Source organism: Aptenodytes patagonicus, chromosome 3 (genome assembly GCF_965638725.1).
Source record: "Aptenodytes patagonicus chromosome 3, bAptPat1.pri.cur, whole genome shotgun sequence".
NCBI classification, from domain to species: Eukaryota; Metazoa; Chordata; class Aves; order Sphenisciformes; family Spheniscidae; genus Aptenodytes; species Aptenodytes patagonicus.
In genome coordinates this window covers 32,141,746-32,156,254 of record NC_134951.1, presented here as the reverse complement: position 1 = coordinate 32,156,254, position 14,509 = coordinate 32,141,746, and the positions used below count along the sequence as shown (strand labels likewise).

Here is a 14,509-nt window from a genome sequence, read left to right as displayed (position 1 = left end):
TGGTACCTGGGCATAAAAGCCCAAGGCTACACCCCCGGAAGCTCCTGGTACTCAGACCTATACACACACGCAGACAAATGCTCAGACTGCATGCATGCGCACGCACGCACACCCACCATGGATGTCTCCACTAACCGGCTTTAGACTACCCAGCAGCCAGCCCCAGGATCCCCTGGTCTCCCAGGTGCACAGACACATGCAAACACGTCTCTCCAGTAGCTGGCCCAGACCTACGGCCTCATCAGGAGCCGGCCCCCAGATCTCGTGGTCTCCTCAATCACTCACTAGGACCTCCTGGTCTCTCCAGTAGCCAACTTGCAGACCTTCTGGTCTCTCCAGTATCCAGCCCAGAATTAGGGCAGCTCCAATAACTGGCTCCCAACTCTCTTAACCTGCTCACTGGGTACTACAGTCTGATGTTTGCACACACTGACATAAGCACACACAACATGTGCATGCATCCCGGTCTCTCCAGTTGCTGACCCCCAGACACATGGCCCCTCTGACCCACAGTCCCAATCCCACTGCTGGCACTCAGACCAACACACACACATGGGCACAGAGTAGAGAGTCCCTCAGCCAGGAAATTAGAAATGGAGTTTAATAAGAAGAAAAGACAGACTGGTCAGGCAAAGGACATGGTCAGACACACACACTGACCAGCACCTGTTTACAGGTCACCAGCACTTTTTATACCCTTATCCCTCTATTTTTCTGCTTTTTCTCCTCCTCTGAACATCCCATAACTAGTCTTGTACAATCTCCAAATGTTCTTCCCCTGCACCTCACAATGAACCCTGGACCCCTGGGCAGTGACCCCCTGCAGTCTGTGAAGTGCCTGGAGTGCTGCCCCTGCTGACTCCTGGTATGAGGTGTCCCCCGGCCCCTGGGGCTGAGGCTCCCCTGGAACAGCTCAGGCAGGGGGCCGAGGCAAGCGTTGGTATCCCTGGCTGGGGCATTGGGGTGCCCCCACCTGCCATCGTACCTCTGTGCTACTTTGTGTGTGTGGAGACGAGCCTCTAATCACATAACATAATCCATAAAACAATTTCACATGTTCAATTGTTTCAAATGTTTCCAGGTCCTGCACTTTGGCCACAACAACCTCATGCAGCGCTACAGGCTTGGGGAAGAGTGGCTGGAAAGCTGCCTGGCAGAAAAGGACCTGGGGGTGCTGGCTGACAGCCGGCTGAACACGAGCCGGCAGTGTGCCCAGGCGGCCAAGAAGGCCAATGGCATCCTGGCCTGTATCAGAAATAGTGTGGCCAGCAGGAGGAGGGAAGTGATCGTGCCCCTGTACTCGGCACTGGTGAGGCCGCACCTCGAATACTGTGTTCAGTTTTGGGCCCCTCACTACAAGAAGGACATTGAGGTGCTGGAGCGTGTCCAGAGAAGGGCAACGAGGCTGGTGAGGGATCTGGAGAACAAGTCTTATGAGGAGCGGCTGAGGGAACTGGGGTTGTTTAGCCTGCAGAAAAGGAGGCTGAGGGGAGACCTCATCGCTCTCTACAACTACCTGGAAGGAGGTTGTAGCGAGGTGGGTGTGGGTCTCTTCTCCCAAGTAACAAGCGATAGGACGAGAGGAAATGGCCTCCAGTTGCGCCAGGGGAGGTTTAGATTGGACATGAGGAAAAATGTCTTTACTGAAAGAGTGGTTAAACATTGGAAGAGGCTGCCCAGGGAAGTGGTTGAGTCCCCATCCCGGGAAGTATTTAAAAGACGTGTAGGTGAGGCGCTTAGGGACATGGTTTAGTGGGCATGGTGGTGTTGGGTTGACGGTTGGACTCGATGATATTAGAGGTCTTTTCCAACCTTAATAATTCTATGATTCTATGATTCTATGATAATAATTGTACCTGAAAGCAAAATGATTTTTTACATTGTGATGTGTTCCTGCAAAATTATTTCCACCTATTCATTCTCCTCTACAAGACAGTCTATTGAGGAAAGCTGTTACCAGCATAGACTTCAGTTATTTACTTTTATGGGCCACATTTAAAGAATTCTTTAAAAAAATCCTTAGAGATGGATTAAAGGGAGGTTATTTAGAGGGAAAAAGCCATTGAACAAGTCATTTAAGAGTAACAGCTTAGTAAAACAGAGAAATAAGGCAAAAGCTAATAAGGAGGCTAATTGTGGCAGGCAACTGGAGGAACCAGGTGTGGGATACAGTAAACAGGGCAGGAGATTGTTTACTTGAAAGAATTTGTCCTCATTCCTATCTTCCTTTAACATTGCATCATAGTAATCTCTTTACTGCCTTCTTTCCTCAAATTTCCTTGACGATTTGTCATGTCTCTGCTGGTCAGCAGTACAGGTGCAGGTCTGAAAGAACAGGGACTTGGAAGGCAGGAGGCAGGGTGAGTGGGAGAATTTTCTTGTTTTCTCCAATTTTATAGCTCCTCCCTGACGGAGAGGAAAAAAGGAAGAAAGTAACACTTGAAAGAAAAGGAGTGCTCAAACCCAATTTTCTCTCCTGCCCCACTATTTCTTTGCTGCCTAATCCTCACCTGAAAAATCCTTTACGAAGATGTTATCACTGCTTGCAACCATTTTGTACTCTGAACATAGGGTGGTCAAACTCTCAGATCCCATGCCTTAGAAGGATGGTGTTTTGGGATGTCCTGGGTGATGATGTTTCCATATTTATTCCTTGATGTTTGGACTAAATTGCACCATTGGTACAAGAACAGACAGCCACAGACTCAGCTACTATGGAGTTAAGCATTATAAATTTGGGAAAATGGGATTCAAGCCTGTGAGGCAGTGGCCAGGAAGTGTAGATATATAGGGAAGGGGGAAAAAAAAACATATATATATATACATATATACGTTTCGGAGGGATCTTTTCCCTGAAGAATTAATACACTATACTACTACTACTGAGAAATCTTCTGACTTAATACAAATTGTATTGTATTTAGAATTATTTTTTGGATATTAGACATATGCTGATATGAGCAAATTAGCTATCAAAATCCTTTTATCACATCCTAATGCCCTTATTATTTTCATAGGTTCCAAGGACAGCATTTTTAAGACTTTGTAACAAAGAAAATATTGCCAAACCCTTGAATTTTTTGAACGTTGTGTTTGGCTCAGAAACACTGTGCTGTCTGAAGGAACATAGGGCACAGTTTAATACACCACTTTTACAGCAGTATTAGGAAACTGCACTGAACTTCAGCTGCATTGCTCTGATTTACAATGGCATAAGTGAGGGCAAAAATCAATCTTATGGGTTTTTTAAGTGGTTCAATTTTTAGCAATGTGAGTTATCTTATGATTCTGTATATCATCAAAGTACCATGATCTATACACAATAAACCTGTCGCATCCCATTATATCTATAAGGTAGTGAATTCATAAGTTATTACCCTATACAATATACTTTTGTTTACTTTAGAAGTGCAGCAATACAAAGATTAACTGAGATAAATGCAGGTTTAATCAAATGGATCATGTAGGAGGCTACAGGACCATGTGCTGGAACCAGCTACTGTTTGTGGAGATGACAATGATGAAGATCCATCCCTTTTCTTCTTTTTTCTCCCAATATTCTCTAGGGAAATCCATACCCAAATAAAGATTTCTAATAGAAATGAAGAAGTTTTAGTTTGATTTGGCATGTTTTTATGTTTTCAAGCAATTGAAAAATTTCTAGTTCTTAGAAAAATTTTCAAACGGAGAATATAAAATTTAAAGTGTGTGGAGAAGGACCTTCACAGTTGATGTGATCAGTGCAACCCTGTTATTTATTGAAAATTAAAAATTAAAGAAAGAACCACATTTTTACTATTGCAGTTTGGTCATTTCACTAATGCCTGTTAATAGGTGAGGATACAGACCCAAGTAATATATAAAGAACTCAATAAAATAAATAAAGGAGTTAAATAATAAAATAAATCATAAGAGAAGTAAATGAGGACGACCTATGACATGAGAAGAATTATTTTCTGTCACAAATAATTTTCCCCATCTTAATATTGTTCACAGGATTGAAAAAGTACACTTCCATAAATACAATACTGCACATTCAATCAGTAGGTGAGTTGAACACTGGATTGAGATGTGCTGAAGATTGTCTGCTCCTGTCAGCTTGGCAATGGTTGCCAAAACCAGACAGTCATAATGCAGTATGATTCTATCTCCTGAAAAATTAGAAACATGAGCAGACTCACCTCAGTTTATGTTCTCGGTGGCTTAAAAGTTAAAGCTTGGTTAGTGTGCTGGTTTTGGCTAGGATAGAATTAATTTTCTTCAGACTAGCTAGAATGGGGCTATGTTTTGGATTTGTGCTGGAAACAGTGTTGATAATACAGGGATGTTTTGGTTATTGCTGAGCAGCGCTTACACAGAGTCAAGGCCTTTTCTGCTCCTCACCCCACCCCACCAGCGAGTGGGCTGGGGGTGCACAAGAAGCTGGGAGGGGACACAGCTGGGACAGCTGACCACAACTGACCAAAGGGATATTCCATACCATATGACATCATGCTCAGCATATAAAGCTGGGGGAAGAAGGAGGAAGAGGGGGACGTTTGGAGTGATGGTGTTTGTTTTCCAAGTAACCATTACACGTGATGGAGCCCTGTTTTCCTGGAGATGGCTGAACACCTGCCTGCCGACGGAAAGTGAATAAATTCCTTGTTTTGCTTTGCTTGTGTGTGCAGCTTTTGCTTTACCTATTAAACTGTCTTTATTTCAACCCACGAGTTTTCTCACTTTTACTCTTCTGATTCTCTCCCCCATCCCACCGGGGGGAGTGAGCGAGCAGCTGTGTGGGGTTTAGTTGCCGGCCAGGGTCAAACCACAACAGCTAGGTCTTCTAGTATATTGATTTGATTCCTTTGGTGATGCAGAACTTTTGTTCTATTTCTTTCCTTTTTTAATGCTTGTCTAAGCCAAATATATATATATATATATACTTCGGGAAGACCTTATTGCAGCCTATCAGTACTTAAAGTACTTATCAGATGACCTTTAGACGTCCCTTCCAACCCAAACTATTCTATGATTCTATGATTCTATATAGGAACCTTTTGTGAAATTATGGGATTTCCATTTCATGTCTTCAAAATTAACTACACTTTCAAGCTCTTTTCCCTTCTTCTCCTGTAACTTCCTCCCCTTTGATGAAAGTCTGAATATATTTTCTATTTTACTCCTATCTGCAGATTCCTATTTTGTTATTATTATTCCTTAAGTGTAGCTAGTGTTATGATTAGGATAAGGTCATCCTGGTCATAACTTAGAACAATATAAATGTAAGATATGAACATATTTTACCTTCCTTTAGGGATTTCTTTTAACTTTCTCCCATACTTCAACTGTACTTTTCTTGTGCTTCTCTGAATTCTTAGAAATTTCCTATCACTCTGAAAATAAAACAACAAGCATAGCAACTTCTCTTGCCATAAATTTTGCCAATACCTATCCAATATCCAACTTTAATTCCAATCCATTGTCTGTTTATACTGGGATGATACTCCAGAGATGGCAACCTTCAGATTGCATTTCTAAGAAAAAAAATATTTTTTACCAGTTTTTCTGACTGGTATTTTTAAGTCTTTCTTTGTCTTTGGCGTTTTATTCATTCTGAGGGAAGCAGATGGTCTTCTTTTCAATCTTTATTTAAAGAAATCTAACAAGACATCTCAGCTGCCTAATCTTTGGAGGTATACTGTGCTCTGCATCTTCTTGTGAGCTGTATGGAAGTGATAGTACAGAATACCTTTGTAGGGAAGAAAATTGTCAATCACAGTTTAACAGGATTGCTTTCCAAATTAGGCCTTCTCAGAAAGTGAGATATTTTTTCCCCTGTGATTTGTGGGCATCTCTTGTTAGTCTGAAAAAACTCTTTTTTTTTCTTTTTTTTTCTTTTTTTTTTTCTGAGATGTAATGCCAGGTGCTAGAAAAATGTTGTGAGATCTTCAATACCTTTTCTTTTTTCTTCCATTATTGAGCACTTCTAATAAATTGGTATATCTATTTTTTTTCTTTTACTTGGGTGACCCCCCTTTGTTGGACACAGGATAAAAGATGGCTACTGTTACTGTGAAAGATGAGAAATTATCAGAACAGTAGTGTTCTCTCATCTTTTCCATACAGAATTGTTCAAAGAGGCCAAATCATGAAGATTCTTTATTATAAGAAATAAAAGTGATGGTAACTTGACATTTTGGTGGCTAACAACAGCAGCTAACATACTGAAGAATTTATCTCTCGCTGTGTTAAAGGAATATCTCTTTTCATTACAGCTTTGTTTCCCATCCCACCTCTTTTGCTCTATGACATCAGGAAATTCTTACCTTCCTCCTAGCAGGAAAGAAAAGCAGCAAGAAGTTGTGACAATAACAATTGTTAGTTAATAATTTATAATATTTAACTTAAAGAGAATAAGTGGTAAAAGTTTCATTTCTCCTCATTTCAAGCGTAGCGTATGGAAAGTTACTAAGGTTTAGGTCAAACTTCATAGAAAATGCAGAAGGAAATGCAAAAGATACTAAACATGCACTTGCTAAAGAAATAATGCTTTATTCTATCTATCAATGAATATAATAAAACAAGAAAGATTTGAGAAATCAGGTGTTGGATATTTGTTCTCTACCAGTCCCGTGAGAAAAGATTTTTGAAATGGTTTCTGATAAAGCTGTATATCTATAAAAGGAGTAAATAAAGGTTCCCATCTGTCTTTAACAATCTAACTTCTTGAACATTTATTCTATCATCTGAAGCCAGCAGGAGTTATCTTGTTAGAACTCCTCCTGAATGTCTGATTGTGCATCTGCAGAGCAATCAGATACAAATAACCAAACATTGAAGTTATATATTTGCTGCTTGAGAAAGAAATAACTTTCTCATTATTATTTTGAGAAAGGTTCTGGTCTCAGAGTTTTGCAGTTTCTGCAGTACCAACTTGATGTCGTAGCAAAACTTGAAATATTAAATTTTAGCATGTCACGATTGGCACTATGTGTGCCTCCAAACTCACTCTTCTGGGCTTTTAAATTAGGAACTTTGATGAGACCTGTGAAACAACTAATAACTTCCCTGGGAATCTGATATGTACTTCAAAGCTCCCAGTTTACCATACATTAAAGAAATAATTCTATATTAATTAAAGAAAAACTAAACTTGTGACAATTCTTGCATGTAGTCTGATAGAATTTATAATAAAGGATTTATATTAATTAATTTTGCCTCTCAGCTTTTCATTTTCATGATGTTTACTCTCATAGTACATTGGTAAATGATTGTTTCTGTTTAAAATATAAAGAATCATTTTACATGTCTTCACTCATTAGGAAGTTAAATAGGTCATGTAAAACAGATTTAAACCTAATTCATTTTGTCATGTTTTCCACTGGAAGTTTGAAACCACAGCACCCATCTAGTAGTTTGTGAATCGATTCCAATTTTACAATTCTTTTTTTTTTTTATTTTTTTTTTTACGGCAAATTTCTTCGTATACCGAACTGCATATAAAATATTCAGGCTGAGTGCTTGAGCACATTCCCATCATTGCACAGATAAAGTTGCTATCAGCTACCACTTTACATCATGAGGGGTTTTATTTACATTCTTACTATAGAGCTGTTCCCCGAGTATGTTCTGATGATAAAAATGTAAGGAATAAACAAATATGCAGTTCTGCATTTGGATCTGCTGTGGAACAGTTATATTAATGGACATTGCTGTTAAACTTACTAGTTTGTGAAACTCTCAAAATCTCCTTTCAATAGCAATTAATCTCATTCTTCTTTTATTATTTTCCACTTTCTTTTGACATGAGGTTATCAGCTGACACAGATCAGAATAGGCAATTTGTGTATTCTGAATTCCCAAGTGGAAGAGAGTCAGATTGGGTAGGACTAGCCTTGGAAGTAAATGTGACAATGTGTGTCTATGAGATCATGGTATCTTTAAACCAGGTAGATAGCAAACTGTGTTATCACAGCATAGAGCTCAGCCTATGTTCTACACTTGCTCAGACACTTCATATAAGCAGCTATCCCATTAAGACGTGTGAGCTGCTGTAGCTATGCTGTGTGCCATCCATATCAGGTCTAGTAAGTTCAAAGCTAGCTCAAAAGCGTAGTCAATGTATATTGAAACATATACAAACTCTTCTGTAGCTACTTTTTTTTTTTTTTAAATATAGGATCTTCAGGAAAGAAAATGCAATTTCAGAGTTGTTACTGTTTATGTAATGACCCATTCGTGGCCTGTATTCCTAAGGAATCTGAGGAAATTTCCTAAGCAATCTTCAGTTTTGTAGAAATGACACATTGGTCACCTGCTGACTGTTGTGTTTCTTTCCAACTAGTGATCATTACTAGAAGGGGTTTGGAGATACACACTTCCTAACATTAGTGCTTACATATGAAATCACTTGTGACTACAAATGGACTGGGATATTTGGTTGTTTTGAGTTTCTTCTAGTTTTCTTTCCTTTACAATGGCCAGTGATAGTGGCCAAGCATTAAAACAGCAATTATCTCGGCAATTAGATCATCAAAAATGTTACATATAATTCCTGATTTTAGCAGTTTAAACAAGTTTAAGTTTGTGATATTCAAAGCTCTATTTCTGGAAGAATGCAAAGTTGTTATGATAAATGACATAAAAAAAAAAAAAGTAGGTCAATATGGAATATGCAAAAAACAACCCTTCAAAATCACCAACTATGCAATCATAAGTTGGACAATGACTAGCAAAGCCTCAGTTAAACAAAAAAGGTTCTGTGTTTTAGAAGACCACAAAACAAACATTAGTCAATGGGATCATACTAAAAATACTTCAGAAGAAGATATCAACATTTGTTGGACTATTTCAAGCGATGAGAATTTGCAATTCTCTTTGGGTTTTGAGTGATATAATCTCACTAAGAGATTTAAGAATCTACAATCTAAGAATATATATGGGTGTAAAGACTATACCTATGGAGGAATAAACTGCACAAATAAAAAAAATGTGAAACTATTTAGATTGTAGTTCTGCAGAGGGCAGTTTGGGAGCTATAAGTTATTTAAGCTAGACATGATTCACAAACATCACACAGTTGTAAAAATATAACAAATATTGTTCTGAGAAGTGTAATATGTAAGGATACACTGCAAATTATGGCCTGAGTTAGAATACTGTATTGTACATGAGTACAGGAACAGAAAAGACAGGAACTTGATTCATCAGAGATCTAATGAACAAGACCTATGAGGAAATGTGGAAGAAATTGTTTGCTTGGGGTTTTTTAAGCAACAGAAGACTGAGTGGAAACATCAGTCATGATATGCACATTAAAAAATCAGGATATGTAAAAATCTACAAAGAGAAGGGAAATCAGTTCCACATCCCTTGCAAATAAGCCAGAAGGGTTAACTGAGGTAAGTCTAATTTAAAGAAAACCTGCAGCAACAGTGAAGACAGAAGCTACTGGCATGTAGGGACAGTGGACCCTGTCCCCAGGAAAACTTTGCCAAAGATCAATTTGGTTAAATCTCTACAAGTTATTTTCTTCTTGAGCTAAGGATGGACTATGGTGCCAAGGTCAATATCATAACACACAGGGACAACAAGCAGCCCAGGTGATAGATCAAAGAGAGAGGCAGAAACATCATGTTATGTCGATTCCTGGTTCTGCAGGAGGTGTCACATGCAGCATTTTGTCTCCATGACCATAGGACCCTGTTTGAGTAATGAGACTGCTGGGAGTCAGGTTTATCTGAAAGAGTGGTTCAAGGACATCTTTGCCAACAGACGTGTTAGTGAGGAGGACATTAAAAAGGTGACCACAACTTTTCATGCTGGAACCTTGAGTATTTTATGCTCCAAACATTCATGTTACAAGTATCTACACTGGTAGACCCTGCAGTTTGGCAGTCTGTATTTCATAATACCTTGCAGTAGGCTTTTCATCTTCAAGAAAGATAACCAGGCTGGCAATTTTTATATTGAAGCAATGCATGTAGGGTGGGCTCGGTGTGGGAAAGCTAACCTACTCTCAACTGAATTGAACTGGACATAGATGTGTACTTGAGCCTGCATGAAGGGTTAGTGCAATATTTAGCTTGCTCCCATGCTGTGTTCTTCCTGGGAGCACAGTATTTCAGATCTTAGTTTATTTTTGATCTTGAATATGGGCTTCAAGGCTAGATTTAAAATATCATATAAAATGGAATCAACAGTAAAGATATGTATGAATAAAGATAATCAATTAATGAGGAAGCTTGATTAGTAGTGAAAGCTAAATTAGACAAATTTATTTCAGGACTTGAATGCTCTGTAATAATCCTACGATACTTCCACTTCTTGGAAAATGAAGTCTGTTATCAAATATCCAAGTGGTGGGAAAATAAAGTTCAGTGGAACTTAGGACAAGTGAGGACATCCTAGGTTACTGAGGCCAGTTCCACAATGCAACAGAGTGACAGAATAAACTAACCTGGAAGGGACATCATGGAGTTCCCTGGTTTGACCTTAACAATGCTTCAACCTGAACAGCTCTACTGTTTTTTCTTTTATTACATCTGCAAGTGGAAAAAATGTTTCACTTCAGGAAGAAAGCCTGTGGGAAAAATGATGTGTTCTTAACCAAAAATCTATTCCCTGGATAATACTTCTATCATTAATGTTTAGTAATGTATCCTCTCAAAAAGTAAGGACTAATCATATTTCCAAATATAACAGCATGGCTAGCAATGCTGGTAAATTATAACACCTGTGAAATGAACACAGGAATTACAGTTTACATCATATTAATCTGCATGATTTGTACCTTCTACCATCATTATATTAACTACTACAGATTATCTACATTTTCTTTGATAGTTAGGCAGAATCATGGGAAATATATGATACCAAATAATCCAGAATAATCCATATAGTGATGATTGTGTGGTGCCTTCTAAAAAAATTCAGTCTAAGGCAAGACTGAAAGGGAGATTCTTTGAAAGCATGCCTGACATCTGACTTCTCTTGTATTCTGTGCAGGTTGTGCTCTGTATCATATGTGAGAACCCAACTGTATATTAGAATTCATAAATGAATTCTGCAAGAAAGAGGGAAAAGAACTCACAGTATTTATCTGCATTTGTTGTTATTTTGCTGACACAAATATCAACTTTATAGAAATTGTTTTTTCTGGCATTCACAAATGCATCATAGATTGACATTTCATGATGATTCTGAAGGCTTTTGAATTTGTTTTCTAAATGAGATAATGTTGAGGGACTTTAAAGATTATATAAAAATAGGAAGGAAAGATGTAAAATCATCTGTCTTTCCTAACATATACAATTGTTTTAATTTACTGATTTATTTTTATTTGGTAGTTTTAAAAATCATTTTTTAAGAAAATAAAAAAAATGGGAACTTTTTGCTTTACATAAATAAACATCTGTTTAACAGTGTGGCATGCTTTCACTATACATCTTTTGCAATTCATGTCCTGGGAACCTAATATAAAAAAGAATGGTTTTTCTCCATTTGAATAATTACACTAAGTTACATGGAAAGAAACTGAACAGAAGAAAGAAGAAAACCATTCAACAGGAACACTTTCATTTTATAGATGGATGATTTTTTTTATTTTAATAACAAGGAAGGTATGATTTATTTTGTTCTTCCAATCAAACTGAATGTGCTAATGATTGTGCAAAAATTAGTAGTAATATTTGGAATGAACATAGAACAAAGCTATAGATGTGTGGTGGGTTGACCTTGGCTGGCTGTCAGACCCCACCCAGCCACGCTCTCACTCTGCCTTCTCACCAACATGGGGGGCAGAAGAAAAGATGAAAAAGCCTACAGGTTGAGATAAAGACAGGGAGATCACTTACCAGTTACTGTCACAGGTAAAACAGACTCAAATTGGGGAAAATCAGTTTAATTTATTGCCAATTAATGTAGGTTTGCATAGTGAGAAACAAAGATAAATTAAAATAACATCTTCCCCATCCCCGTTTTTTTCCCGAGGCTCAACTTCACTCCTTCATTCCCTACTCCTCTACCTCCTCCCCACCCCAAGCAGCTCAGGGGGATGGGGAATGGGGGTTGTGGTCAGTCCAGAACAGCTCCTCTCTGCTGCTCCTTCCTCCTCACACTTTTCCCCTCCTCCTGTGTGGGCTTTCCATGGGCCACAGTTCCTTCAGGGCACATCCACCTGCTCCAGCATGGGGTCCTCCACAGGCAGCAGTGTGGATATCTGCTTTGGAGCGGTCCTCTCCACAGTCACTTGGAGCACCTCCTCCCCTCCTTCTTCTCTGAGCTTTGTGCTCACAGGATTATTTCTCACTCTTTTTCCACCCTTACTCCTCACTCTACCTGTGCAGCGTTTTGCCCTTTCCTAAATACGCTTTCCCAGAGGCACCACCACCTTGGCTGCTGGGCTCAGCTGTGCCTTGCGGTGGGTCAGTTGGAGCCGGCTGGAACTGGCTGTCCCCTGCACGGGGCAACCCCAGCCTCTCCTCACAGAGGCCACCCTGCAGCCTGGGCACCTGCACCCCATACAGTGTGTCAAAGTACCTGTAAGAAATGAGAAAATTGAGTTACCCTTTCCTTTTGTAAGTTTCATTAGTCTTTGAATTTTTGTTTTAATGATGTCTACTTTCCTTCTTTTAACAACATATACAGCATCCTCATCTATTGTAATTAAGCTATGCACTTTACACGTGCTGAAGACCTGACTCGTGTGGCATGTGTTGTTATACCTCAATGTATTTGTACTCTATTTTTTTACTGCTCCTCTCCACAGTAGAAAACACCAGACAATGGATGGCAGATAACTGATGTACTCTTTCTTATATTAACATGGCAAAATTCAAAAAAGGTATCATAAAAATACTAAAGTGACTCTAATACAAGCAAAACACTTGAAAATCTGTAGATTGTTTGCATACTGCTATGAATGTCTTCTTACTTTCTCGAAGTATTTCCTACTTCATTTATTGCTTTATTCCAGCAATAAAGATATGTATATGTAATATTGAATAAGAAATGAGTGAAATTTAATTCTTTGTAAATAAAACACAGAAGCTCCGACTTCCAGCTTCCTTTTTCAGGGGAATATGGATCATAACACCTCTTGGTTTTAATTACAGAACAACACTTGGAATAAAAGTTTCATGTTAATAGCACACATAAAGATGAAGAAAATCAAAGTTTACCGTGCTTCCTTTGCAGGTTTTTCAGGCCAGTACTGTGAAATAGAAATGAATGAGTGTGATTCAGCTCCCTGCTTGAATGGTGCTGTCTGTCAGAATGATGTCAACAGCTATGATTGCTTTTGCCCTGAGGGTAAGTTGTTCAAAATAATTTATTTTTATTACCTTTGAAAATTTTCAAAATTGCCTGCAGTCTGCAAAGCATCTTCTTGACAGTCTTCAAAACCATTGTTAAAATTTCCTTTCTGTGAAAGTAAGTTATTCATTCTTTACTGAAGTCTCATTTGCATCTGTGTCCACCAAAGCATCCAATAAAACAAGCATGCTCATTAAGAATGGAAACAGACATACTTGTAAGTGCTACTTTTTTCAGACAGAACCTCATGATTTTAGCAAAGTCTGAAGGAGTGGAGAAAACACAAATAAGCAGTACGTGAAATCCACAGAAAATGTAATCAATAAACTTACAGAGAAAATATTTTATCCTGTTGTACTAACTTGCAGCTTTATGACTGAGCATAGCAAGCAAATTACAATGGCCATAATAATGATTGTAATATATCTTCAGTACAAAAATCTATTAAAACTTTCATAGACAAAAATAATGTGATTTTCAGCACTTTTGGTCTGTTTCTTTAAAAATGCCTATTGCTCAGTGTTATCAGAAGTGTATGAACAAATAAGTGGTTTCAAGAAAAAAGAAGTTAAAAGAAAAACTGAAATGCTTTAAAACATTTAAAATTACAGTGTCTTTCTGAAATACTTTCACAAATGGGTTTCTTCTGAAAATTTGTATGTTTTTTTAAAATTGGATTTTTAGTTAAAAATAAACTCAATGTTGTGATTTGTAACCTGGTACTTTGTTTCTGCATTTCTTACACTTGTTTGATTTTAATCTTCAAATAGTACTCTTTTGTAAGTACGAACTGATCATGAGTGGATTTCATAGCTTACAATATTTCAGGTATTTATATATTAATACAAGCATTCTAGTGGTGATGATAAGTTCAGAAACTCATCACAAAAGATGAAATTGCTACAAATAATTCTCATAAGTACAGCCTCCGGCGTTAGTTAGCTTAAATTAGAAGCCAAAACAGATATTGGAAGGCAGTTGAAAATTAAGCTTGGAAAAGATCATTCTGCTGTTTAGTCTGATAATTTTGTGGCTTACTTGTTACCTGTGAGACATGGGTCTGATTAAACCCTGAATGCAAATGAGAACTGTTACTGTATACATTATTAATGAACTAAGGGTAATTCTGAAGTTTTATGACTTAGGGATCACTGGAAATTGGTTCCATGGTCAGTTTGAGAAATTATGGGAATATGCCTTGCACTGAGGGTGC

General features: G+C 38.2%; 1 protein-coding gene across 1 annotated transcript in view; it reads left to right on the top strand.

Annotated features, from left to right (window-relative positions):
- Positions 1-14,509, top strand: part of EYS (eyes shut homolog) — a 1,011,092-nt gene that overhangs the window by 263,369 nt on the left and 733,214 nt on the right. Inside the window, exon 12 of the mRNA XM_076332996.1 lies at positions 13,180-13,293. Within this exon, the coding sequence (XP_076189111.1) occupies positions 13,180-13,293 (114 nt within the window). The remainder of the gene's footprint in view (positions 1-13,179; positions 13,294-14,509) is intronic.